Source organism: Rhamphochromis longiceps, linkage group LG23 (genome assembly GCF_057381845.1).
Source record: "Rhamphochromis longiceps isolate RC_006_pf linkage group LG23, R_longiceps_female_GT1.1, whole genome shotgun sequence".
Classification (NCBI taxonomy): Eukaryota; Metazoa; Chordata; class Actinopteri; order Cichliformes; family Cichlidae; genus Rhamphochromis; species Rhamphochromis longiceps.
Window position 1 is genome coordinate 25,822,508 of NC_140578.1, and position 26,557 is coordinate 25,849,064.

The 26,557-nt window shown below is 40.4% G+C and overlaps 2 protein-coding genes and 1 pseudogene across 5 annotated transcripts; 1 reads left to right on the top strand and 2 right to left on the bottom strand.

Annotated features, from left to right (window-relative positions):
• The first annotated feature begins 9,342 nt into the window (after nucleotides 1–9,342).
• LOC146642063 (uncharacterized) lies at nucleotides 9,343–12,854 on the top strand. 2 transcript variants are annotated; one of them, XM_085399454.1, is made up of 5 exons: nucleotides 9,357–9,482; nucleotides 9,610–9,726; nucleotides 9,858–10,246; nucleotides 10,798–10,914; nucleotides 11,424–12,854. In XM_085399454.1, exons 3-5 carry the CDS (start codon nucleotides 10,121–10,123, stop codon nucleotides 12,498–12,500), a joined length of 1,320 nt encoding a protein of 439 aa, XP_085255580.1. In that variant the 5' UTR covers nucleotides 9,357–9,482; nucleotides 9,610–9,726; nucleotides 9,858–10,120; the 3' UTR covers nucleotides 12,501–12,854. The 2 variants fall into 2 exon arrangements, with proteins under 2 accessions (XP_085255579.1, XP_085255580.1); XM_085399453.1 differs by lacking the exon at nucleotides 9,610–9,726 and having other exon boundaries at nucleotides 9,343–9,482.
• Nucleotides 12,855–13,792: 938 nt separating this feature from the next.
• LOC146642064 (uncharacterized) lies at nucleotides 13,793–18,133 on the bottom strand (annotated as a pseudogene). Its single transcript, XR_014909630.1, has 2 exons — nucleotides 17,201–18,133; nucleotides 13,793–15,089 (listed from the first exon to the last, which is right to left on the bottom strand). The product of XR_014909630.1 is annotated as an uncharacterized LOC146642064 (transcript).
• A 4,006-nt stretch (nucleotides 18,134–22,139) lies between these two features.
• LOC146642065 (transcription factor 15) lies at nucleotides 22,140–26,557 on the bottom strand. 2 transcript variants are annotated; one of them, XM_085398497.1, is made up of 2 exons: nucleotides 25,751–26,557; nucleotides 22,140–24,015 (listed from the first exon to the last, which is right to left on the bottom strand). In XM_085398497.1, exons 1-2 carry the CDS (start codon nucleotides 26,258–26,260, stop codon nucleotides 23,821–23,823), a joined length of 705 nt encoding a protein of 234 aa, XP_085254623.1. In that variant the 5' UTR covers nucleotides 26,261–26,557; the 3' UTR covers nucleotides 22,140–23,820. The 2 variants fall into 2 exon arrangements, with proteins under 2 accessions (XP_085254623.1, XP_085254624.1); XM_085398498.1 differs by having other exon boundaries at nucleotides 23,825–23,992; nucleotides 25,751–26,554.

The following is a 26,557-nucleotide window of genomic DNA, read 5'->3' on the forward strand; positions in this document are numbered from 1 at the left end:
ATCTTTAGTGTTTTTACTGTCTGGTTCTATTGAGAGGAAGTCCATGCAGACTAGCTCCATGGGCCTGGAAGTTTTAATATTTACCAGAGGAGCAGCCTTGTCTGGCAGGGCTTTTCTACGGACACATCTCTCGCAAGCTTTCACTTTCTTTTCGACATCAACTGCCATTTTTGGCCAGTAGAAACGTGACCGAATGAGTTCCAGTGTGCGTTCGACCCCTAAATGCCCCATGTTGTCATGAAGATTAAGCATAACTGTAGGGCGTAAGGAATCAGGAAGGACTAACTGCAACAAGGTCTCTGGCCCCAACTGGCGTTTCCGGTACAGTAAGTCATTTTGGAGGTCAAGACGTTTCCACTCCCTTAAAAATAAGAGAACATCGTGAGACTCAGACTTAGTATCGGCTGGTGGACGTGAGTCAGCTGCCAGCAGCTTGATGACTTTACTAATGGCTGGATCTTTTCTCTGCAGGTTGACAAGATCAGTATGGGTGTATCTGGGTAAGGCTAGGAGATTGTTATCATTGCCTTCTTCTTGAAACATGTCTGGAATGGCACCTGCAGACATGGCAAGTGACTGGACTAGAGCACAAGAGGGTTCAGTCTGATCCATAGCCATATATCTTTGACAGGCTGCCATCACGGTATCGGATTGAAGTTGGAGCTCGACATCTTTGACTGAGGACAAGAGATGGGATCTGAACTTATCAATGCGCTGACATTCCTGGGTAAAAACTGGATCGTCTTCAGGTTTGTCATGTAGTTTCCTAGATAGTCCATCTGCATCAAGATTTTGTCTCCCAGCTCTGTACTTAATGTCAAAGTTATAGGTGGACAATGCAGCCAACCAACGATAACTCGTGGCATCAAGCTTTGCTGTGGTCAGAAGGTAAGTCAATGGGTTGTTGTCGGTGATGACTGTGAATGTGTTTCCATATAAATAATCATGAAACTTGTCAGTTATGGCCCACTTTAAAGCTAGAAATTCTAACTTGTGGGCGGGGTATCTAGCTTCACTACGGGATAGACCACGACTTGCATAGGCTATAACCTGTGTGGTTCCATTCTGCACTTGATAAAGAGCTGCCCCAAGTCCGGTTGTACTGGCATCTGTGTGTACCAGGTAAGGTAGCTTTGCATCAGCATACCCAAGGACTGGTGAGGTGGTGAGTTTTTCAATAATAGTTTGAAACGATTTCTGGCACTCTGGTCCCCAACGATCACCAAAGGGCTCTTTGGGGTTCAGATACTTTGGATCACTGGGTGGGTTTTTACTATGCTTTCGTCTCGGAGGATAGCCAGCTGTGAGGGAGGTGAGGGGCTTGACAATTTTTGAGTAATCTTTGACAAATCTCCGGTAATAACCGGTAAAACCAAGAAACGATTGGAGTTCTTTTAAGGTTTGGGGTCTCGGCCAAGTCTTGAGTGCTTCAGTTTTTTCGGGATCAGTCTTTACGCCGTCTCTAGATACAATGTGGCCTAGATAACGGACTGATGTTTGGAAGAAACGACATTTGTCGGGCGAGAGTTTCAGCCCGTACTCTCTGAGTCGCTCAAGAACATGAATGAGTCGGGTCTCATGATCTTCAAGGGAACTGGAAAAGACTATCAAATCATCCAAAAAGACTAACACTTCTCTCAGATTGATGTCTTTCATACACTTTTCCATAAGCCTTTGGAAAGTGCTTGGGGCATTTGTTATTCCCTGGGGCATACGATTAAATTCGTAGAAGCCGAAGGGGCACACGAAGGCTGTCTTTGGCTTATCTTCTTCACACATCTCGATTTGATAGTACCCTGACTTAAGGTCCATCACAGAGAACCACTGAGATCCTGCAAGAGCAGAAAATGACTCCTCTAAGTTTGGCAAGGCATAGGCATCGCGGATGGTCTGCAAGTTAAGCTTCCTAAAATCAATGCATAACCGCACATCACCATTCTTTTTGCGGACCACCACTATCGGTGATGAGAATGGAGATTCAGATTCTCTGATTATGCCTGCATCTAAGAGGGCTTGTAAGTGCTTTTTAACTGCCTCGTAATCATGGGGATGAATCGGGCGAGATCTCTGTTTGAAGGGGGTTTCATCTTTTAAGTTGATGTGATGTTTTACATGTGTGGCATGCCCAAAATCAAGATCATTGTGTGAGAAAACATCAGAGAAGGTGTTTAGCTTTTCAGCTATCTTCTCTTTCCACTCTTCAGATAGTGGTGATTCACCAAAGTCGAAACTGAGAGGGGGTCTTGAGGTTGAAGTCTGCTGCTGAGAGTTACACGTTGCAGACACCTTTTGGTCGCCTTTCTCAGGCTCAGGACATGGCATGACACAGTCAGGGGCAACTAGCTCAGCAATTACACAGTTAGTGGGCAATGTAATGTCATGGTTAGTCTCGTTTCTCAGCAACACAGGAACTTTATAAGGTCCGTGCTTTGGCAGAGATATAAGGCAACAATCTACAAACACACCACCAGGTAGGGAGCCGGTAGTGGGCTGTTCAATAAGTGCACACTGTTCAGGCTTAGCGTGGCTAGCATGCATAAAACCTTCCACTAGTAGCTTTTGATTTGCAGGAAGGACTTCTTGGGTTCTACTTTGAAGTTTTACCAAGCCGATCTTGCCACTGTCACTTTGTCTTTTTCTGGATGCTAATGTCTTTAGCACTTGTTGGTATCCATAAGGGAGTACCTTAAAGTCAGGTAAGGTGTTCTCACAAAGATGCTCATATAAGGGGTCAAGTGTATTTGTGCCAATTAGTAGAGGTGTGTCTGAGTTTGAGCGAATGTCAGGGACAACTAAGGCAAGAGTAGATAGTTCAAGCTCTGACTGATCGAGATCTTTGGGGAACATGATACTCGTCTCAATGTATCCCAAGTAAGGGACTGTCTGACCATTCGCACCTTCGACCTCTAGGAGATCACTGATGGGTTTTATAGGATGATCAGGTAAGTGTTCTTGATAGAAGGATTTGGCAATAGTGGTTACTTGAGAGCCTGAGTCGAGCAAGCAACTACATTCAACGCCATTGATAACAACTCTGGCTGTGCATTTTCTACCCACAAGTCTTTTGGGAAGTTTAGGCACTGAGTGAACATTAGCTGTTTCACATTGGGCTTTTGTTGTCTTTTTCTCAGTGGGACTTGGTTCAGATTTAGCACCCATCTGTCCCGCGACAGGGGCTCCTTCTAGTTTAAATTAAATGACTCATCAACTGGTCTGGATATTTCCCATTCTCGCTGCTTCTGTCTGAGGGCATTCCTTTTAGCTGCTACTAATGCTGGGTTGGGATCATTACTACAGCTGGAAGCGATATGACCATCTTCTCCACACTTGAAACAGTATCCAGGTTTGGGTTTGGCTGACACTGCAGCAATTTGTGGTATCTGTCCCGGCTTGTTCTGAGTTTTGGTACTTGGGTTCCTTTTTGCTTCCTTTTGAAGTTTCTGCGATCTTTTCTCTGTTTTATCAGCTCTGAGCTGTGCGATTTGAGACCTGAGGTCAGCAATTTGCTTCTGGAGGTCAGACGAATTGCTGTCCATTTCATGCTCATAATCGTTCCTACCTTGAGAGCGTGTGGTTTGCACGTTAGAATAAACACGAGTCTTTTGGATCCCCAAATGTTGTTTCATGCGGGTTGCTTTACTTGCCTGTTTGTCCTCCTCGGTGCGTAGGTGGAGGAGTAGCTCTGCAAAATGAGGTGGGTCGTCTTTCTTTTGTTCAAGTTGAAGGTTTGCAATCAATGAGCTGTCCCAACACCCTCTACAAAACTGTCTCAGGAGCTGTTTATTGATGTCACTAGAAGCAATTCCGTCTCTTTTTATGACTAGGTTTAGCACTGTGTGCAATCTTTGCAGGTAATGTGAGGGTTTTTCACCTCCATTCTGATTGGTGTTTAAGAAGCGAGCAAAGAGTTCGTCACCGTCCTCTACAGTTGCATAGGCAGAATCAAGATGTTCAAGGTAAGTTTTGGGGTTTGCTTTTGGACCAAAAGCTTTCACCAGGTCCGCTGCAGGGGGTGAAAGACTTTCAACAATCTTTCGCACAACTTGAGTTTCGGTGAGCGAGGGATCAGTCAAGCAAAACTCTACGCTGCTGCGCCAAGTGTCATAGTCAGTTTCGAAAGGAGGATGTGGAACTCTCCCTGAAAAAGGTTTCAGTCTGTATTGCGAGTTTGGTGGGGGAATGACTTCACTGCTTTTAACAATGTGCTCTACAATAACCCGCTGCACTTCAGGTGTGCTTAAAAGGTTGGTGGGAATCTGAGGGGTTTGTTTCTCAGCCTCTGCCGGTGGGTGAGTATTCAAGGCACTTACATGGTTGCTATTGGGTGTTAAAGGAGAAGAAGGTAGGGCCTCATCACTGTGGGGCACTGGCTCTTGTTCAGTGGAAGGCTCAACTGTGTGGACATCCCCTCCCAATGACTCCCCAATTTTAGCTAGTTCATCCATCAAAAGGTCTTTAAACGATCGGTTGCTTCGTGCTGCCACATCTTTAAGCTGTGACAGGTAAGTTACAGTAGCTGATGCGCTGGTTTCAATGCTATACGCACTGGCTAGGTCTCGAACGTGATAGACAACTTCAGGTTTCACAGTGCAAGGTCTGTCATAAGGCAAATATCTTTTCTCTAGTTCTTTAGCAGTAGCCTCATGTTGAAATTCCACAATAATCTGACCACCAGTTGGTAGCTTAATCTGCCTACTGACAGGACCGAAAGCTTCTAAGAACTCAATTATTTCTTTATCAATGTCTGTGTTAGTTAAACCACTGACCAAGACAGCATTTTGAACTTTAACATTCTCTGTTTTCACAACTTCCATGGTTAGGACACGTAAAAGTACCAGTAGAAAAAAAATACAAGTCACTGTGAAGCTCCAGGCACTCTTAATCGTTTTATTAAATTTTGGGTGGACTAACAACTCTGCAAACCCTCCTGGCTGGCTCGCCACTTTCTGTAGCCAAGTACAGGATAGGGTAGGGGAAATTAAAGTAAGATGGAGAGAATGGGCCAATAGCTAGATTCGCAGGAGGGATAAAGGGAGTTGCGTGGAGAAGAATGACTGGAGCCACAGGTAAAGTTGCTATGAATTGTATTAAACTATTTAGCAACAATTTAACAGCATTTTATGAACAGGAATGAAAACATAAAATAAAATACAGTGACAGCAATAATAATAACAGTCAGAATCCTATCTGAGCTCAGATATGTCAGTCTTGCCGGCTTAATAGTCAGTGTTCAGTCAAGTCAAATCCAACAGGTCAAAAGTTTGTGATTGGTGCGATTTCGTCCTACCGCACTGTTGCAATTGTTCGTGAGAGAAGAGCAACCTGCCCTTCTGGGCCAACTCAGAATGGCTGTGGTTCGGTTCGGTTCAAAGGGAAAGGCTCGCCATCTTCCTCGTCAGGAAGAGATCCAGGTCTCACGATCCCATAAAAAAACCTAGCCTGTAAACAACAGGACTATTACTAATTCAGTTCACACTCTAATGATATACATGGCCATATGTAAATAATGTAAGTGCTATAACAAAACAAGCACAAAACATTAATTCTAATTTCTAACTATAGTCTATACAGTGCATCTTAATCATGAATGCAATCTTTAAATCACAATCAGCTTATTCTATCGTCAAGGTGCACATTTCTATCAGAAATCAGAAATAAACCATAAACTATGGTAGATTATTTTTTTACAGTATTGCCCTTTAACTGAATTACAGGAGCATTGCTTTACACTGCATAGCAATGAAGCAATATATTATTTACACTCAATGTACAGAATAAAATTACCAAAAGAATATACAAAAACCCACAGGCTGTAGTTTTACAGTATGTGGTAACGTATCAGCACAGTAAGAATACACACTGACATCTATCCAGTGCCGCTCGAGCATCAAATGTAACAAAATAAAGTAGATTCATGACCTTTAAGATCAACATTAACTTATTCCATCATCTAATTTTAGTGCATTTAATATTCAACAAGTAATACTAGAACATCATCAGCACACAAGCTGAGTGCTCAAAATGGCTGAACTCAGTGAGAAACCCCGTGTGTTCTCCCACAGTGAAAACGTGGTCAGCTACAGCTATGAGCATTAGGCTAGTTAGCTTTTCAATTAGCCTGATTCGCCCAGTCCCAGTTTAACTCACCAGCACACTTCTAATGTTCAACTCTCAGAGAGGATCTTGTTCAACTCTCAGAGAGGATCTTGTCCACTTCATCCGCTCCCGCGCAGATCTACAACATTGAAATCGGGCCATTATATTCCCTGTTAACTTCTTGTTAGCTTTTTAGCTTCAAGGTTAGCTTAACAGCTTCTGACTCACCGCGATGGTTTCAAGGTCCGAAATGTTCACAATAAATCAGGTCCGTTTCTCCAAGGTCCATGCAGATCTCCGGTATGGATATTTGCTCAATTTATCAAGTTAATAGTTATTTTCCAGCGAAAAGCTTGGCGGTGAAAATCAGTGATGGTCTCGTGCACCTCCGTCTCTCTCTGTGTCTGAGCACGTGACGGTACAGAGCAGGGGAAGGCGGGGCTTGTTCCTTCCTAACCAGTAGGGGTGTTAAATATACTCTTTGGGTTTTATTCTTATATTTATAGTATTTATCTTTTATTATTGATTTATTTTTGATCAACTCAGTGATTAACAGAGTAATGATAAATCCCAATTAACAATAACATGTTGTAGTGCATTACTGAGTCGTGTAAACTCACTGGGTTACACAAATAAAAAAAAAAGGAGTCTACGAAATTGGATAGCCTTCGGTGCATCGCTGTGACATAATCGGTCTACAAAAGCGTCCTCAGGAGGATGCAGCCCATGAATTTGGACAATGTGATAAATACAGTTTAAAAAAAAAAAAAAAAGAGGTTGCAGCCCATGAATTTGGATGTTGTTATCTGGCTGTGCCATTACCATGGTAACATGGACAGCATGGCACAAAATACTTGGTGGAACTTACCTTACTTATACCTTACTAGCAAAATATTTTTTAGTAACGTAGTATATTGCTACAGGAAAAATGATTCTATGTTTCTTTACCTTCTTTTAAATGTACAAAGATGCCCTTTGTCTGTGGTTAGATTAGTTTAGAAGTGTCTTTTTAGACTTTCCCAGCAAAGACATATTGTTTCGGGGACATATTGTTTCAGATTGTTTTATCTCTCCCAGCTCTCTGCTGACAAGACTAGCACCATATATGGAGTTGTTTATTTTATCTGTTTATTATTTTCTTATCCTGTTCTCACTGTCTCTGTGATTTGTGCCTATAAAAATGCCAAGGTTGTGGGTTGTTTCCAGCAGCTCACCCGTGTACACGTTAAGCATAAAAAAGTAACTTTGTCTCATTGTGTCTCTATTCCTCCTGGGTTTATTTTTGCAGGGTTTTCTCCCAACATATATAAATATCTACTACTATTACTATACTAATACTAACACAGCAACAGTAAAGTAATAAGACAGAAGTTGACAGAGTAACTTTTGATAATGATCATGAACAGTGATTAAGAACTCTATTCTAATACAGTTAGTATTCCATGTGTGCTAGTGTGGCTTCCTAGAGTAAAAGTATATTAATACCATTTCTCTAATGTTTTATGTCTGCAGGTGGATAAGGCAGTGCTGTCCGTCATGACTGATGGACAAATGGCAAAATACATAAGGACATATGGTGACAGACTAGCTGTCCAGTTCTTCTGTCAACAAACTAAGTACAGCACAGATAAAGAGACTGTTCTGCAGAACCTAAGAGATAAAATTGCGGCACGGAAAGTAGGGCTGCTCGATTATGGCAAAAATGATAATCACGATTATTTTCACTGAAATTGAGATCACGATTATTTGACGATATTTATTTAACCCTTTAAGACCTACTATAGAACCAAGTCCACCAGAGCTTATATTATTTTTTTTACATGCTGTAGTGCCATTTGTGGGAGCATTTCAAGTTGCTATACATCAATACAACTGTTATAGCCCATATTTTAATAATATGTATGCATTAAGTGCATAGTAATTACATAAATTGCAAAAAAGTGCAATAAACTACAAAAAAAATTGAAAATCGCTTTTGTTTTCTTTACATATATTTCTACTTGGAGAAATTTAAGAGGTTTATCCCTCAAAACTTTAAATACAATAAAGTTGCAAAAAATAGTTTCCCACCACAGGAAATTTATTTTGAGTGTCTTCATAGTTTTATTTTGGAGATACAGCAATTTTTATATACTGCAGGAAAAACAAAAAACAATCCTATGATGCAAATTTGCAAAGAAAACAGCATGTGCATCATTTCACTGTGGGAAGTGTTACGAACAGCTGATAGGAACGGCAAAGCGTGTTTCTGGAATATTATGTTTTTGTTCCTGCAAGCGCTTTTTATGCAATTTTATGTGGAAGGAAACCCTGACTGAGGACAAGCTGATGGCATCAGATGTAAGTACAACTCCTCCGGTTTCATATGCAAAACAAATTATTGCGCTAGCTTACACGGTTCAGGTTCTACAGGGATTTAAAAATAGTTACGCAAAACGGAGCGTGCTGCTCTGACCGGCTTTAAAGGGTTAACAATGACTTTAAAAAAAATAATATAAAATAGTGTGCAACACCACTGAAGTTTTTTTTTTTTTTTTTTTTACCTCTCTTTTCAACCAACAGCAGTCACTCTCCTCTCCAAATAACTTCTGCTTAGCTTTCCGAGCTTCCCTCGGGTCTTCTTAATCAGCGGTCTCCACCCTTTTTTGCGCCACGGACCGGTTTATGCCCGACAATATTTTCACGGACCGGCCTTTAAGGTGTCGCGGATAAATGAGGGAGGGGCTAATAATCGGCTCAGTCATTTTTAATGATCGTTGAAAGCCCAGATCGTAATCGTGATTAAAATTCGATTAATTGAGCAGCCCTAACGGAAAGTAAGATCAAAAACCAAAGGAGTGCTGTGTGGTTCATCAGGTGTGTTCCAAAAGCAAAGTGAAGGGATGGCAAGACAGAGAAATACTGCAGCAGAGAAGACCTGCAGAAAAATAGAAATCGGATGGCTTCATTTAAGCAGTAATGAATACCGTCAAGTGAGAACCAGAAATGGTGGAGGAACAAGACATGCAACTGTGGAAAAAACTACAACTGTAGCTAAGATTTTGGAAATGGGAAAGGACCTGTTTTTTCCAGATGGGTACTCGCCAAAAGGGAGAGTTGAAGACTTTGTCATTGATATCTGTGATTTTAAAAAAAATCCGATTGCTTTAGATGACACTGTTGGCAAACTTTATGAACAAACCAAATTGAAGCTCCTGAGATTTTACATTTGCACGAAAGATGAAACACTGTTAACAGTTCAGTCCTCATCTGAAGAGGATTTTTCTGTCAGCATAACTGAAGAAGATTCACCGGTGACATTACTTGGATTTGACAGTGAGACAGATGATTTTGTCCCAGATCTACTTGAACATGGGGATTCATCTGACAGTGACACTGGCAAACAGGTTTGTTAAAATAAGAAAGTTATTATTAAAAATAATGATCACTTTAAAGTTACTGTATTTTGTTGTGTTTAGTAGTGCTCGGTGGTAACATGCGACATTTTCTAATTTTGTTGTACTATTGTACTAGGTTTGACTGTGCAACTGCAATAAAGAGTTGTCTTATTCAAGTGCTTTATGTACATCTACGAATATTTGCACTTCTGAAGGATGAAATTATTCCAGGAATTTGTTGTTGACTTGTGTGGTAAGGTACATTTAATACATCTGTGAAAGACTTACAGCTTTGTATTCATTAACATGTACAAAATGACTGGCTGCTGAAAAAATAATTGAATTATTTTCGTTTGTGTCTTGTGTTTGTTTTCTGGTTCACAGATTCACAATTTCCAGATGGAACCCAATCCAAAAAAACTGAAATCACTCTGTGAGGCAGTGACAACACAAAGTCCAGGAAAATCCCATCATATGCATTCAACCCCAACAGACATTAAAAACACTGTCGTGGGACAGCGGCAGCAGACTGACTCAAGTGATCATGATTTCCCTGACCACTGCTCTGAAATTATTGATCTGACCAGTATAGTTCCTAACAAATCCTTCAAACTAGAGTCCTGGGCCAAACTTCCAGAAGATTTGGAATGTCGTTTTCCACACATAGACGAAGCGGATACGGTTGGAATCCTGAAGAGGATCTTGTCAGAGCAGATGGTGATGACACAGTCGTGATAACCCTGAATTATGTCAACAGTGAGGATCTCAGACAGGTAAGACCATGGACAGTTGTGGTTGATATGGTTCAAGTGTGACAAAATATGGAAATTTATTAATAATCAAATTCAGTAACTTGCATAGTTCTGATTTTAAAAAAGCTGATCATGCATTCCTGCTTGGACAAAATTTAAGCATGTGTGTTATTTTCTGTAATATTCTTTTGGATCTTAAAAGAAATAACTTACAGTACTGTGAAAGAATTGCTCAATTTCTATTAATCAGAATTCATCTCTTGTTTGTTTAAAACTTGATTTTTTTGCAGCAGTAATACAACATTTTAAGTAGCAATAAGTACATCAAGATCTGATAAAAACCTGTGGAATTCCACTGTAATATGTCTTTTTACTCTTGTAAGTGAGACATGTAGGCTGAAAATAAAGTGGTGTATTTTTGTTCTATTTCTTAAGACCTATTGACATATTTTGCAGACTTTTTAAGAACATTCATGACTTAGAATAGGCCAAGGTAGAAGATTGAAGAAGAGTCTTCTAATCTTGAAGGGTTAAGGTGTCTGTTGTCAATTAATGCAATACTTCCTTCTCAGAATGCCGACACAAATGGATTACCTATGGATGGTTTCCTGCTACCATTGTCTTCAGCTAATGGCTTGCCCACACCCCATATGCAGTCAATACAAGAGGAAGCACCCCAGATTGCACAGGTAAGATGGATCAATTCAGGCAACCATAAACACCTACCTTTACATACTGTAGAGATGCCAAAAATGTCATGCTATTTTCTGAGGATATGGCAGTTTGTGGGTCTATTTGAATTAAAAGGATATTGTCAGTTGAGAGACAATTCCAGTGTTTTACATTAACATAAGATTAAACAGGAAATTTAGTCTTGAAATCAAATTATTTACATAACACAGCAGTGAGACATTGTTTTGGTGTCACTATTGTGTTCTCTACCTATTTTGCACATAAGTGAGTCTTCTCATACATGTAAAGAACACTTGTATAATTTTCTGTGAGGCATACAAGGACATCCATCAGGCCACAATGTTAATGTTATATATAAATTGTCAGTGCAACCATGGTTTGGGAATGTACAGCCCACTAAAATTAGACAAATAAATTTCAAACTTTTTCAGAACATTGATATTGTGTAATCTGTACAATTCATTTGCATTTCTTATGGAATGTGCATGTTTTGTCTTTTACTCAGGACCATGGACTGAATTTCATCGCACAAGGTTTGCGTTTAGATTCAAGCAACCAACTTTCCCCATCAAATTCAGGAGACCCACAGAGCCCCCTACATGTATCAATTCGCAGGATAAAAGTTGTTGATGATCTTTTGGCTGTATTTATGGACAGTCGCATTCTGAATGTGACTTTAAAGATGAACTTTGTAAATGAAAATGCTGTTGATGATGCTGGGGTGTCAAGGGAGGTTTACACTGCATTTTGGGAGCAATTTTTGGAACAGTGTGAAGGTGAAAATGAACGAGTTCCAAGGCTGAGGCCAGACTTTAGTGAGGCTGAATGGCAAGCAGTTGGGCAGATATGGGTGAAAGGCTTACTAGACCATGGTGTCTTTCCAGTGAGGCTGTCAAGGGCTTTCATTTTAGCCTGCATCCACGGAATGGACTCAGTTGATGTAGACATTCTGATTGCATCGTTTCTCAACTATCTGCCTCCTGTTGAGAGATCAGCTGTTGAGAAGGCTCTCCAAGGCACAATGGATGAAAATGATGAAGAGGACCTGCTTGACCTTTTTACAAGGATGGGTTCCCACTTCCTACCACCTAAGAACAACATGCAGCCTGCCATTGAAACAATGGCTCATAAGGCCATTCTCCAAGAGCCAAAGTATATAATGGATTGCTTCTCCACACCCATGGCACATCTGCAGCTGAAACTGGCAGACAAGGAAAGTGTGTTATCTCTGTATGAGACAAAGAAGGCCACAGGCAAAAGACTAGTGCAGCTATTTGAAGCAACAAAAATCATGCTGTCTCACGGAGAACAAACAACGTTTAACCATCTTCAGCGTTATGTTAAAAACGCTGATGAAACCAAAGCTGAAAAAATCCTGCGCTTCTGCACAGGATCTTCTGTGATATGTGTTGACAAAATTTTGGTGTGTTTTAATGCTGAAACTGGGCTCAACAGAAGGCCTGTTGCTCACACCTGTGGAGCTACCCTTGAAGTGCCATGCACTTACAGTTCTTATCCTGAATTTCGCACAGAGTTCGACAATGTCCTTTCCAGCAATTACTTTGAAATGGACATCATTTGAACTTGATGAGTGTACTAATGGTTAGAGCTGTAATTTTTATTTGTATGATTATCCTTGAGTTCATAAATTCTGTCTTGTTTCATTTTGTCATTGAAGCATTTGATATATTCAGCCGTATAACAAGCAGTCACAAATTTAATTTTCTGATGGTTTAGTTGTATGTTAGGTCAGATTTCACAAGGACTCTTTATTGTTTAAAATTCTTTGAAAATGACCACATCTTTAACTTCTGTTGAAAACAAGGTTTGTGTTTAGCGTTAGAGGGACAGATCACATCAAAATTTGCTGTACACATTGTCATTATTTTCTTTTACTCCAGCCATCAGCCAGAATAAAGGCTCGCTTTTGTTTTAAGTTGATTGTCCTCTCTCTCTCCTTGTCTGCTTTTGGGTACGTTCTCTCAACACACCTGCATACCCCGCAGTGACACACATTGGCTTGCTGTTTATCCATCTAGAATGTTTTGTCGTGAGTTGCCTAGTTTTGGGAGATATTAGCTGTAGAGATCTCTTCCTTGTTGAAAAACAACATGAAGCTACATAAGGTCTACATAAAGACATTGCTACTAAGCATTAAGTACCATGTGAAACAAGAGAGGGGTAGGCTTGTACAGTCAATATCTCGAAAATTGGGCAACTCACACTAAAACAATGTGGATTAAGGAATACTACAGCTAGCAAACAGAAAAATTTGTAAATTTGATTTTAGGGTGAAAAGTCCATTAATATTAGTAAAGAATGTCACTATGGTTGCGAAAGAAGTTATTGAAAGTTAATGATAAGACCCTGTTTACAAATTCTTAAAGCTGATGTGGCCTATAAACATCATCTTGTAACAATAAGTCCTATTTTCCCTTGATTAGCTTCCAAAATGTTTACTAGTTGTTTTGTTAAAAATCATATTGCCATCACAAGTTTTTTTTTTTTTGAAAGGACTTTGCCATAATGTGACATACAGATGATTCACAATTCTTTATACTGTCTTATATAATTACAAATTAACAAGCAATGATAATCAGATTTAACAGTTTCTAGGATAAACAAGATTGTAGGCCAGGATTTCTAATTAGATTAAATAGTATATATGGTTAATTATAAAGTATTGCTACATTTTTGACAGATTATGCACTTCTGTCTACCTTTCTCTGAAATTAAAGTGCCTGGGAACACAGGCAGTCAATACACAGATGTTGTCGATATGCTTTTGTCATTTGCAATTTTTTAGTTGTCTGTACTACATAGTCCAAAAATAATTAGAAATTGATTAGATTTCAGTTTATTTGTCCGGTAGTTCAACAACACATCATCCTTTCAGAAGTGGTGAGTTTTGCAAAAATAGCATTCGAATGAAATTGCTGTTCATCAACAGAACAGGTGGGTGCAAAGAATTTGTTATTCAGCTGATAAAATAAGCTTCAGATAAATTCAGTGACAAAAAAAGAATGTTTATATCTATTAGAAATTCTAAGAGTTCAAAAGGTCTCTATTTAGTTCTTTATTTTTTCAGTTTTGTTTAACCAACATTAAAAAACTAAAGCTCTTCTGGAATCAGAATAAATAGTTAAAAAAAAAAAAGAAGCAAAAATGACATGAAATAACTATATTTTTAGCCAGAGAAACTGGAGTTCAGAAAAATGCCAAGGTGCCCCCTCTCAGATCATGATGCCCCTTAGTACCATTTCATGTAGCCTGCCAATGTGACAGTTGGCGTTATAATATATATAAAGCAGCAAGGCATAATATCATATCTCTTCGATTTTAAACAGTATTCTAGCCAATATCAACAACTAAACATTCCCATCATTAACAAATACAGATGGTGTAAATAAAAACCAACTCACCATTTAAAAATTATTACAAAATACTCAACATAAACCACCATTATCTGATTAAACACTGTACATTAAAACTCCTAACACATTAAATTAAGACGTGTCTTATGTTTTGATCCATGTATCAAGCCAAATACACAGTTAAAGTAATTCGAAGTAATACACATAGACATGGAACTTGATAACATTTGACAGAACATTACAGTGTTTTTGTGCTAAAGAACACTCAGAATATCATTAACAGGCAGAGACTCCCCTTTATACTTTAGTTCACTGACCCTCCTGGAACACAACAATAAATATTTCTATATAAGATATTCTCATAAATGACTGTGTACTAGAAAGCTTACAGTTTACAGTCTGTTTAACATCCAGAAGTTAGCTTTCGCACATATCACAGGTCAATTTTGAGTAATGTTCTCTGCTGCAGTGTATGCAATTTACACTAATGCCATGATGTTCTCTCTTAAATGCATGTACAAGTTCACAGCCTGATATGAGTCTGTTGGTGGAGTCAGATGGGACTCAGTCATGATGATATTGCACAGTTCATATCACATGGTTTGGTCAGTCGAAAAACACACTCAGTTTTACACATTTCAACATGTTCTTCTTCAGTGGGGCAAAGGAAAGTCTCTTGTCCCGTAGAGCTCAGGTAATGTATACATTACATTAGGTCGACCACTGGGGATATTGATGTTTGCTGATGGCCTGATGGAGTGTGTATTCCAAACCTGTGCAGTGTCATCCAGCTCATCCTGTTAAAAAGAATACAGAAATTTAAGAAATGCGATCGCATGTACGTATATACATATACGCAAATCACGATGAGACAACTCACTCACTGAGAGGAAGGTTTATTAGATTTATGCAATTTATTATTTTTAAACAATCATGTGCATTTTTGTAATCATGTACTTTACCTAATGTCATCTGTACAAGTGTTTCACACACTAACTACGGTTACTGTTATGCTGTGATATCTTACATTAGTACTATTAGTCTTATTACTACCTGCTTGGCTCATCTACTCACCTCATAATAATCAATTTGTTTTATGTCACTGATCATTGTATTTTGTATTTGTAAGTTATTTTGATATCCCAATCGAAATAATTCCAAATTGTAAATAGTTAATATTATAGATAAGAAAATTTCATATGCCATGTCAACATAAACAACATAGATGTTACTGTAGTCTTGGTTGTTGAGCTCTTCCTTAAGGCGGCCGATTGCTTAAACCTAAATTATAGTATTTACACAATTTTTGATTTCATTTACTCCCTGCTCCTCTCACCCGCTTCTCCCTGTCTTGTCTCTTTCTTCCTGCAAGTCTCTCCATTCCCTAAACCTGGTACAGGGCCCTATTTCAGGAAGTGAAAAACAATACTCAGGGTTGAGTAACCCCGAACTGTCCAACTCGGAATATTCGGTTTCAGAAAGGCTGATAACAATTAGTTCAATCAACGCGGAGTTGCTTTAACCCCAAGTTAAGCACGCGCACGAGGATACATAAAGCCCTTATTAGTGGAGCACAGATTAAGCGAGTCACCATGGAGACGGAGGGAAAGAAGGCGCGGTCAATGTATTTTACAGCGCTTGAGGCCGAAATTCTGATGGCAGCATATGCCGATAACATGCAAATTTTGCAGAAAAAAAGTAACACAGCCTCAGCTGCAAAAGAAAGGGAGCATGCATGGCAAAACATAGCCGACAGAGTCAATGCGTGAGTGTTAATTTAAACATTGATCTAGGGATTTCCACCCATTTAACACGTTATTTATTATATTTTATTTTTTATTTTATACATTTTATTTTGTGACATGATGTGAGCGCAGGTGCAACCCAACAGGTCCCAAACGTTCCTGGCAGCAAGTAAAAATGAAATATAAAAATATAGTCCAAACAGGTAAGGTGTAATTGTATTATGAGCCATAGTGCTTGGTCTGTTTGTCCTATGTAAATCAATTGCAGTTAGAGGCTACATTAATTGTCTTTCTGTAAGCACTTATTAAAATTATCTGAGCACATTACAAGTACATATTTGCTTACTCTGTATGCTCAAATGTGACCCGTTATGGCCACTAGAAAAAAAGCGGAGGCCCGAAAAAAAAGATGGGGGTCCTCCACCACCACCACCACACAGAGGCTGAGCAGTTGGCTTCCACATTTGTGATAATGGGAACACCACAAACGAGTACAGGAGACGTTTCACTTCCTCAGTTTCCTTTATCTCTCACTCACACACGCATGCATCCAGGCACGCAACAAAACATATTTTCATCAAGGACTCCAGTCACCCCAGCCATAAACTGTTCAGACTGCTTCCATCAGGAAGGAGGTTCTGCAGCATCCGGTCCCGTACCAGCAGACTGAGAGACAGCTTCTTCCATCAGGCCATCAGACTGCTGAACACGTCATAGACACCTCAGCTTCACTACTGGAACTTCAACGTTATGCACTCCACACTGTATATAAATGCCACTTGTTTTGCACATATTCAACTCTGTATATTTTATATATTTTATTATTATTATTATTATTATTATTATTTTATTTTTTTTTATTTATTTATTTTTTTTTACTATTTAATTTGTAAAAATGTGTATACACACACACACACACACGTAGGAAAATATTTAGTATACACATCCAGAAATGCATACACTATTATATATTGTACATATATTTATTAGTTTCAGGTTGGCCATTCTTGTATTTTGCTCGTTTGTGTTGTTGTGTTTGCACATCTCTGTTGCTTGTGGGGCTCGCACACAAGAATTTCACTCGCATGTGCTGTGCCAGTGTGCCTGCACATGTGATGTGACAATAAAAAGTGATTTGATTTGATTTGATTTTATTAACTCACCTGGATGAGTCCCATGCAACAAAACTGAAGGAGGTTTTTGTCCAGAAACCCACCATCAAAGTACCCGTTGTCTCTGATGTCTGCAAATAAGGATAACCAGAACTCCAGACACTGGCTGCGAAGAAAACGCCACCAGTATTCAATCCTTTGATTGGCGGTACTTGCTCCCTCCAAGTAACTCTCAGGGGTGTCGTTAGGAGCCACGGGCACAAGGAAACGCTGAAAGCCTCTAACATGGCCATTTTCAGTTCCAAGATCGCCCCTCACAACTCTAGGGCAGCCCTTTAAACGCTGCACCGCTTTTATGTAATACCCCCCGATCATTTTCGGATTACTATTTGTTGTGTATGCATTAAGCCAGATTATTTTTCTCGAGAAACCGTCAATACTACCATTGATACAGATGCCATATGGCTTCAGTTTGTCGTAGGAGTCCATGTGCCAGATGAAATTCGGCCCTTTTGAAAAATAGTTCCTCCGCCTGAAACGTCTTGCTTGCCTCAGTGCGACGCCTCGGGGATCCAGCTCCTTCAAAACCAAGCGCACATCCTCTTTCCTCACGCGTAGTCCATGTTCCCTGCATTTAGCGTACATCCATCGGTATCCGTGAAGCTGCCCAGAGTACTGCAATTGGTTGTCTATAAATTCAACCAAGACGGCCAGGTCAGAGTACGCTTTGTGGCGAGTGTGTCCCCTTGCGCTAAGAACTCTCTTCAGATGTCTTTCGCTTATATGAAAACTGTGTCTAATGCAAAGCACAGTTTTAATGTCTTTATAGTTTAGTCCAAGCTCAAAGTAAAAATCTATGAATCGCTCAAATGGGTGTGTGTCCTCCATCGCTGTGGTTGTTTCTAAGGTTTCAGTGCTGATTTGGAGGTCTATGGTACAGACTTTTGCGAGATCTCGCAATACTTATTGCGAGCGCTCGCAATACTTTTGCGAGCGCTCGCAATACTTATTGCGAGATCTCGCAATACTTTTGCGAGCGCTCGCAATACTTTTGCGAGCGCTCGCAATAAGTATTGCGAGATCTCGCAAAAGTCCGTCTTAATTTTTTTTTTCTCCCTAATTTTTTTTTTTTCCTCCGTAATTTTTTTTTCTCCCATGTCCCCTGGGGGGCTCCGTAGAATCCCAATTGGTATGTAAGTGTAACTTAAGGATTGCCTGTGTGCAAGGGTGTTTTCCAAATACTTGGGAACAATCCCTTGGAGATCAACAAATTGACCATTTCTTACAACTGGATTTACAAAAGTGTCTCTCAGATCTTTGATTGTTACTGTGTCCATAACAAAAACATCCCTGAGCAATGACGACTACTGAGTTTACAAATTAATAGTTAAAAGATTCATTCACTTTTACCGAACTATGTATTAATTTTCAATTTATCTTAATTTCATACGATTTTTATATTGACAATAATTCCCTGTCATCTTATTTTACTGATTTTAGTTACCCTCTGCTTTTGTTACAGAAATAAGGAAATCATCCTCGGGCTTTCATAATTCCCTAGTAACCTCCTAAGAAGTGCAATTTCAACTGCACGTGTCGGTGTTTTTACATCATAATTGTGTAAAATTACAGAAAGTTTAGTTAGACTGTCCTGTAATTAGGGATGGGTACCGGTATCGGTTCTGACATAAACGGTAGTAACCAGACCGAAAAGCACATTTCGGTGCTTTATTTTTCCTGAGCTGTGATACACTTTAGATTCTAGCCAATCATTTTACGTTTCCGAGGAGAGTACGTACGTTCTTTTAGAGCAGAGCTACAGATTAAAAACGCCCAGGGCGAAGCGGTCAAAAGTCTGGCTGTACTTCACAGCAAAAGATGCAAACTCAGCAGCCTGCAACAAGTGCTTTAAGCTGATACTGTGATACTGTCAAAGGAGGTAACACCTCAAATCTGATGAAACACCTGGCGACGCATAGCGTTTTTTTTAAAAGCCGAGAAATGCGCCGTATTTGATAGCTTGCTGCGAGACCTCACACCGAGCACATCTACTGCGGGTGTGGTGCCTGTTATCGGACCCGGAGTTAGCAACATCCCCCAAAAACCCGAAGAGGAGAGTCCTGGCCCCTAGCCCTGCCAGTGTAGCAGAAATGATGACGGATGATGATGGCAGCAGCAGCCGTTCTTCTCTGCGTGAGTAGCTTAATGTTGTTCGTGTGTAATTTACATTGAGTAGGCTCACCACTAGGGCTGGGCGATATATCGAGTTTTTAAAAAATATCGATATATTTTTATACGAGATATAAGGTGTGACAATATCCTTTATATCGATATAGTCTATGTTACGTTATAATTATCCGGTTGTTCAATGATGACGCGACGAATCCTACTTCCGGGTCTAAAGTAGTCTGCGTTTAATATGGCTTTTGTGTTGTTAACATGTTTAATGTTATGTATTTTCTTCGATTTGATCTCAAAAAGCTCCTAAAACAGTCAGTGATCCCTGTTGACCTCCCTCAGCTTTTATTACCGCTAATCATTTATTTAAGCTCAGTTTTTAAAACCTTAGGATGTATACCGCCCAGCCCATGCAGCAGTATATGAATGACTAACCTCGTATTGTGGATGGATTATCTCAGTTGTTCTCCTGGCTGAAGTTTGGTCCTGTTACAGCATCCTGCCATGCGATTACATTTGTTCCTGACCACCGAGAACACTCACGTTAACTTTTATCGAGTGGAAAAAAAGTTAGCTTGTTTATATTATGCTAACATAGCTGTGTCGCTAGCGGTCATTATCATTATATACCAGCTAGCCAAACTTCAGTAGCCCTACAAACGTCACTGCTGTTTAGTTTTCTGTCTTCATTTATGTTGGAAGTGATAGCAGAGCTGTACGTTTTAATTTGTTTCCAAAACCCCGCAGTCAGGACATGCTATATTGTATTTAGATAGAAGCTAGCGAGCTAACTTCCTGCTAACTTCTAACTCCGTTAAATGTCATAAATTCCGTTTTCATGGATGCCTGGATGTTAAACTCAATTGTTACACCTGGTAGAGCAGAACGCTGATCATTTTATTAAAGATGAAGACTTTAGACAGTTTTTCAACTCTCAGTAATGCCACAGTGATCGTTTGATATATGGACCTGCAGCGGAGTTTAGACCCAGACACGGCTAGTGACGTCAGACTGAACAATCGGATACTTGTGGAGCCGCAAGTTTGCCTCTCTTTCGTCCACTTTTGTCTTTACGCAACGTTACTCGGCCTCGCCCCTCCTCCCCCATCGCTTCACCTGCAGGAAGCGACAAGATGGACACGGCAAATCTCCGTTAACGAGTTACTGCACATCGCCGTGCGTGGGGCTGGACGCCGTAAACGTGTTAGCTAGCTAACCACGCTAACGAGCTAACCACGCTAACGCCATGCAGCCCAGAGGCGCTGCACAGCCTAAAATCCTTGCATTTTCTCAAAAGTTGACAGCGCGCCTTATGTATGAATTCTGTTTGTGCTTGATGGCCGCGAACCGATTTTATGTGGAACACAGCGCTCAGCAATCTGTCAAAAATGTTTTAGTACAACTTTGGTAAGCTATGGTGCTGCACCGCTTGATGGATTGTCAGAGCATTACGGCTACCGAGGAGCCTTTGCGGAGTGATACGTACTGTGCTTCAACGTAATATTACCCTACTGTGTATAAGGACTATAAATGGCACCTGTTAAGAGACGTGGTTACAAGAGGATTTCAAACTCAATGCTGTCAGTCACACAGTAGAAGTTGGGAACAGAGCAGCTGTGAAATCTGTCTTTGTTACTATGCTCAGCGTCTTTTAGTTTACATTTTGACTGCACAATTGTGAGCTTTTTGTTATGCACAAAAACAACATTGTTTTCTTTTATTTATGGAGCATTATTATTTAATAAATGCTCATAATTTATTTTTGAGTAAATCTTATGTACATCTATGCTCTATGTTAATAAAAGTGCCTGTGTGACATCTGGGACACAGCTTTGACTAAGAACTCTCTTTTTGTTCTTACTTTATGGCTTTTAAAAAAAATATCGAGATATATATCTTATATCGCCGTCCAGGTAAAAAATATCGAGATATGAATTTTGGGTCATATCGCCCAGCCCTACTCACCATGTTATTAAATTAATGCATGTAAGGTGAACTAGCAAACACCGTCGTAGTTACATGCGGCCTTCACCCTGGCCAAAAATGCTAAAATGACCAAAGAAAAAGTGGAAAACGGTTAAACATGAGAGGTTTTTGGACAAAGTTTGTGTTTTTTCCATTGTTTAAGCACTGCTTCCAGCCAAGAGTGATACCATATATGCCCTCTAGCTGCAGAAAAGGCTAACATTGTTATCTTTTTACAAAAAAACAGCTGAACATGAGAGGTTTTTGGACCAATTTTGTGTTCTCCATTCTTTAAGCACCGGTTTGAGCACCGGCACTGTTTCAAAAGTACCGGTTTGGCACCGGTATCGGATAAAACCTAAACGATACCCATCCCTACCTGTAATTATAAAATATATTTTTGTTGACTGATATTTTTTTTACTGAAATTTTTATTGTAGACAGGAACATTTGTTGTTTAATACTTTATCTAATTTGGTCTAGTATGAATGGCTGTGGAAGAGGTATTTATTAGCAGGAAAAGCTGTAAAATTTATTTTAAAAAATACAGTTAAAAGTCCAAAACTTTATACCTTCCTTCATATTCTCCAAAGCTGGAGTCCTTGTCAAGCCAATATTTCCCCTATTTCCTCCACATTTGCCTTTATTTTTTGGCGTCAATGTAAAGAAATTTGCTCTTGGTATCTCATCGGTTTAAATAAAGGTTGCATTGACTCACTACACAATCTTGTGGTCCAAAGTGGTATTACATCAAAGTGCAGCCTAGTCCTAATCTTACTTCTGTTGATGTCTCTAAACATAATAAAAGACACTTTAGACATAAATCAGTCTTTTCTTTTCTTTTGACTGATTAATGTCATTTTGGGAAGTTACACAAAGCGTGCTTTTACAGAGTTTGCAAATTACAAGCACAACATACAGTTTAAGGCCCACAAATGAGAGACAATTGAAGTTTTGATATCATTGTTTTTATTTTTATTGTACAAAAATACATTTTTCTCTTCGAGCAGCTTCTCAGTATGTGCGATGTGCAAAGAACACAAGTTGTCAGGTATTCAAGTACTTCTTACTCATTGGATTTGGAGGTAGGCCTTCATATTTCAAAACACAGTTATGAGGTAGTGTGCAACAGCTCCCAGTCATAGTTTAGTGCTGGAACAATAAAAATTGATGGATCCAGCTGATTGAGAAGGATTAAATACACTCCAATTTAGAGCAAAAGGAAGCCTATCGCACAGTGTTTTTACAGTGATGAGGAAACCGTGTAACAATGCAAAAGTAAACATTTACGCAAAGAACTTTATCTTGAAATCAGGCCAAAAACATAACTTCTGACGCACATACAGTTACCAGGAAGTTTCCAACTGGACCTTCAAATTAAGAACACACTGCTTATTTCAGGAAACCATTTTAATGCTAAATGTCCTTCAGTATCTAAGTGTATCCAGATTAACTGGAATTGACCTCCCAATTTTGTGAAATCATGCAAAGCACGCTGAAAATAACTCAACCGATCCTTCACTAAGTTCCCATAGAACTAAACGACACTCTTGTGTTTAATGGGATATTTTATCCCACAAAGGAAGTACTTTGTCCTGGAAAGATGGCAGCAAAACAAACTGCAGAGTCTGACTTTAGTCCACATTCATAATTCTTTTCAGTGCCAAAAAAAAAAAAAAGAAGCTTGGCATCACAAAGCTTCTAGGCCAAAGCTGGTATTACTGATGTCAAACACCATCAGTCAGTCACCGGTGCTGATGGCAGCTTGTTGACGAAACAAACACATTCTTGTACGCTCATCCAATTCAGTGTTGTGGGGCGGCTGGAATCTATACCAGCTACCAGAGGTGGGATACACATCCTCATACTCAGATCATTACTATTCAGATAATCTGGTCTATTATTGTAAAATATCAAATGAATAACAGACCACTTTTCCTTTAGGAGACATGGCTTTCTCCATGTGATCTGTTAAAATGGTGGCATTTGGGAATTTGGGAAGGAACAAAAGGATTTTCCAGAGTGCTTTGCATGCTGGGATCAACTCATTATAAGGTTTTCTTGCAACATTTTCACTTTACGAAAAATATGCTCAAAAATTAACCAGGTAGACATAAGAAGAGTGGAGTAAGGAAACAGCAGTGTAATCCAGTGTGTAAATTTCAACATCTTCACTGACTGTTGTACTTCTGGGGGATTAAAGTCCTGAGATATTGACATGCAGGGTTTTTTTTTCCACATGTATATGAGCATTTTTGCAGTTCCCACTGTTCACTACTATAGGCAACACATCAGTTAATGCCCCTTTAAAGCGCAAGGTAACACTGAACTGACAGCAGCCACTAGTTTAGTTGTTTTTTTTTTAAGAGGTCAGACATAGGGTGGTGGGGTGTCCAAGGGGTAGTTTGTACTATTGGTGGGACCAAAATAGCCCCACGTCAGGTGCTACTTTACACATCGGCTCAGGTTACAGTTCAACCAAAACACAGAGGCTCCAGAAGCACATGAGCGTGAACAGAAAGTGCTTTTCAGTGTTTAAATCTGTCCTTAGTTTTCTCGTCTCGTCCAAAAATAAAGATATTTATATTCATATATGTACAAAGTCCTACATGTAAACAACACCACGGGGTGGTGGACTCCTCGCCTGTCTGGTGCCAAGAAGTTTCACACAGCAGCTGAGTGTTTCGCTCCATCTCTGAGCTGTGGAGGCAAAAACAAACACACTAACAGACTTCAGTGAAACCACCGTCACAACAACTGCATGATCCTCACCTCTAAACAGGTCAGTTAAAATGTGTGTTGTTACAGATTTTTACCTTTAAATGTAACAGCGACATAATAATCCCGATCCTGTGGCAGATTCTGCTCTGCATTTATAACCGTAAAGGGTCCGAGCCAGACTCCAACACATGCTGTAAACACTTGTGACCCACACGGATTCACAAATGTTTCATGAACAAAGAAACATTTGTGATGCTCAAATCATTAATTTAAAGTCTGCAGCTGGGTTGAGGGCTCTTGAAGGCACCACAGCCTGATTTCATTTTGTGGTGTCAGTCAGTAAGGAGACAGGTGCCACTAGCTATGTAAAGACCGTGCATCATTGGGTCTGCATTGAGCAGATCTGTGTGGTTTGAGGACCTGAGCAGACCCAAACAACAAGTGATAGCGTCTCACGGAGCCAGAGGAATCATGGATGTGGCTAAAAGCATCTGTGGTACATTCTCCCTGTCCTTTAAAATGAGATTTCAATTGTACAGTAACATCAAACGACAATGCGAAGAAACAGTGTTGACCTCCTCAAAGCATGACTATAACTATATACACCAATAAATTTAAAAACATGCAATAAAAAACATCCTAATTATAAATGTCAAAAACTTTTTTTTCATGTCTTAACTGACTGTATATAAAAGATGGACATAGCCATGTGGGCTCAATGTGAGAGTTTTTGAGCCAGCCTAAAGTGGTGTATTATGAGCACTTTGGCTTGTAACCAGTGTTTATTTTGATTTATTTTAATCGACTAAATGAATATGATTATAATTGACTAAACCTAAAACTGACTATAAAGTGTAAATATTTGTCACATCAAATGCAAATTTTGTTTTCATGCGAAACAAAGAACATTGAAGTTGTATAACAACAACACCAGCAACCTTGGATGCTGAAAAGTTGTATTGTTTCTCTTTGGCAGATCAAATGTGCCATCTAACCTTACTGCACGAGGAAATTCATTGTGATTGGATCACTTCCAACCTCATCCCGCCTTTTTACACAATTGTTCTGATTGGGTCTCACCTTTCCAGAATGTTTTTATCTCATTTTTCTTTGTTGATAAATGTGTCAATACATTTCATTATAATTTTTGTCCTCGTGCATGACTTATTAGTTCTCCTCACCTCTTCTTCCTGTTAAAAGGGAGTTTTTCCTTCCCACTGTCACCAACTGCTTGCTCAATCTTCTGATTTCTGGGGTTTTCTCTGTACTATTGTAGGGTTGCTACCTTACATTGTAAAGCACCTTGAGGCAGCTGTTTTTATGATTTGGTGCTATATAAATAAAATTGAATTATTTAGTCATCTTGTCATAACAAAAGGTGAAAAGTATGACAAATTATTATTTGGCAAACTTAACAGTGGTTGTAACCAGACTGTGTCCATAAATTTTTCTTCTTCTTTACTTTATTCCCTCGTGGCTGACTCTCATGCTTCTGTGTTGCCACCATATTGTTACGTCCCCTAATTCATGTTCATGGAGGCAGGATGTGCCCACAATTAAAATGATCACAGTTCTGAGTATTTGCAGGCAGTTTGCTTTGGGTTTATTACAGAAGAATCTGACCACCCCCTAACTGTTTCTTGCCCCCCTCCTTATGTCCACATGCCACCCCACCCCCAGAAATCCGAGAAACGTCCCTGGCACTAATCGACTCTATGGGTGTGAGAAGCCACTCACCAGCTTCCTCTGGTTGCTGAGGCAGAAGGTGCAGATGGGCCGCAGGGAGGGTGCGTTGAGGGCGGCGGGGCCGTGCAGGATGCTCTGGTAGCGCAGGCAGGGCTGTCCGTCCAGGCAGTCCTCCCCCAGCAGCAGCACGTTGGCCAGGTGGGAGATGTAGTTGGAGGCCAGGCGCAGTGTCTCGATCTTGGAGAGTTTCCTGTCGGCGGGCTCGGTGGGGATGAGCGTGCGGAGCGCCGTGAAGGCCGTGTTCACGCTGTGCGTCCTGTCCCGCTCCCGCGCGTTGGCCGCCTGCCTCTGTTTGCTCACGCCGGGCAGACGCGAGTCTCCTCCGCTGCTCCTCCTCCGTCTCCTTCTTCGTTTCGGGGCTCCCTCCTCCTGGACCACCTGCCCCGGCTCCCTGCGCGGCGTGCAGCCGCCGTCGGAGCTGTTGCTGGCGCTGTCCAGGTCCTCCAGGTCTGAGGTGAAGCAGTCTGGCTGCACGGTGCACTCGCTGCCGGTGGACTTCATCCTGGCTCTGCTGCAGCGTGACTGGAGCTGCTCGGCCGTGCGGGCGGCTCGCTGAACACCACTTTATCCTGAGGGTGAAAATAGCTCTGGGGGTCGAGCAGCTGCCGCCGATCCGGTGACTTAGGGGGCCGGCACGCCATTTGTAATGACTGACGGCTGCTTTCTGGATCGCCAGCCCGCCACGGAGAAGAGAAGACAGGTGGAACGTAAAGGGAGTGGAGGAGGGGGGCACCTGTTGTGGTCTGGAGGATATGGGTTTAAATTAGGCTCCACCGAGGTGGGGCTCCCCTCAAGGCC

What these genes read in the sequence shown, in the direction of transcription:
- LOC146642065 (XM_085398497.1), bottom strand. Translation starts at nt 26,260, where the DNA reads ATGAAGTCCACCGGCAGCGAGTGCACCGTGCAGCCAGACTGCTTCACC. An exon ending in TCAGCAACCAGAGGAAGCTG is followed by an intron (nt 24,016 to 25,750) that starts GTGAGTGGCTTC and finishes GAAGTCTGTTAG; the next exon opens with TGTGTTTGTTTTTGCCTCCA.
- LOC146642063 (XM_085399453.1), top strand. Translation starts at nt 10,121, where the DNA reads ATGTCGTTTTCCACACATAGACGAAGCGGATACGGTTGGAATCCTGAA. An exon ending in ACAGTGAGGATCTCAGACAG is followed by an intron (nt 10,247 to 10,797) that starts GTAAGACCATGG and finishes CTTCCTTCTCAG; the next exon opens with AATGCCGACACAAATGGATT. An exon ending in AAGCACCCCAGATTGCACAG is followed by an intron (nt 10,915 to 11,423) that starts GTAAGATGGATC and finishes TCTTTTACTCAG; the next exon opens with GACCATGGACTGAATTTCAT.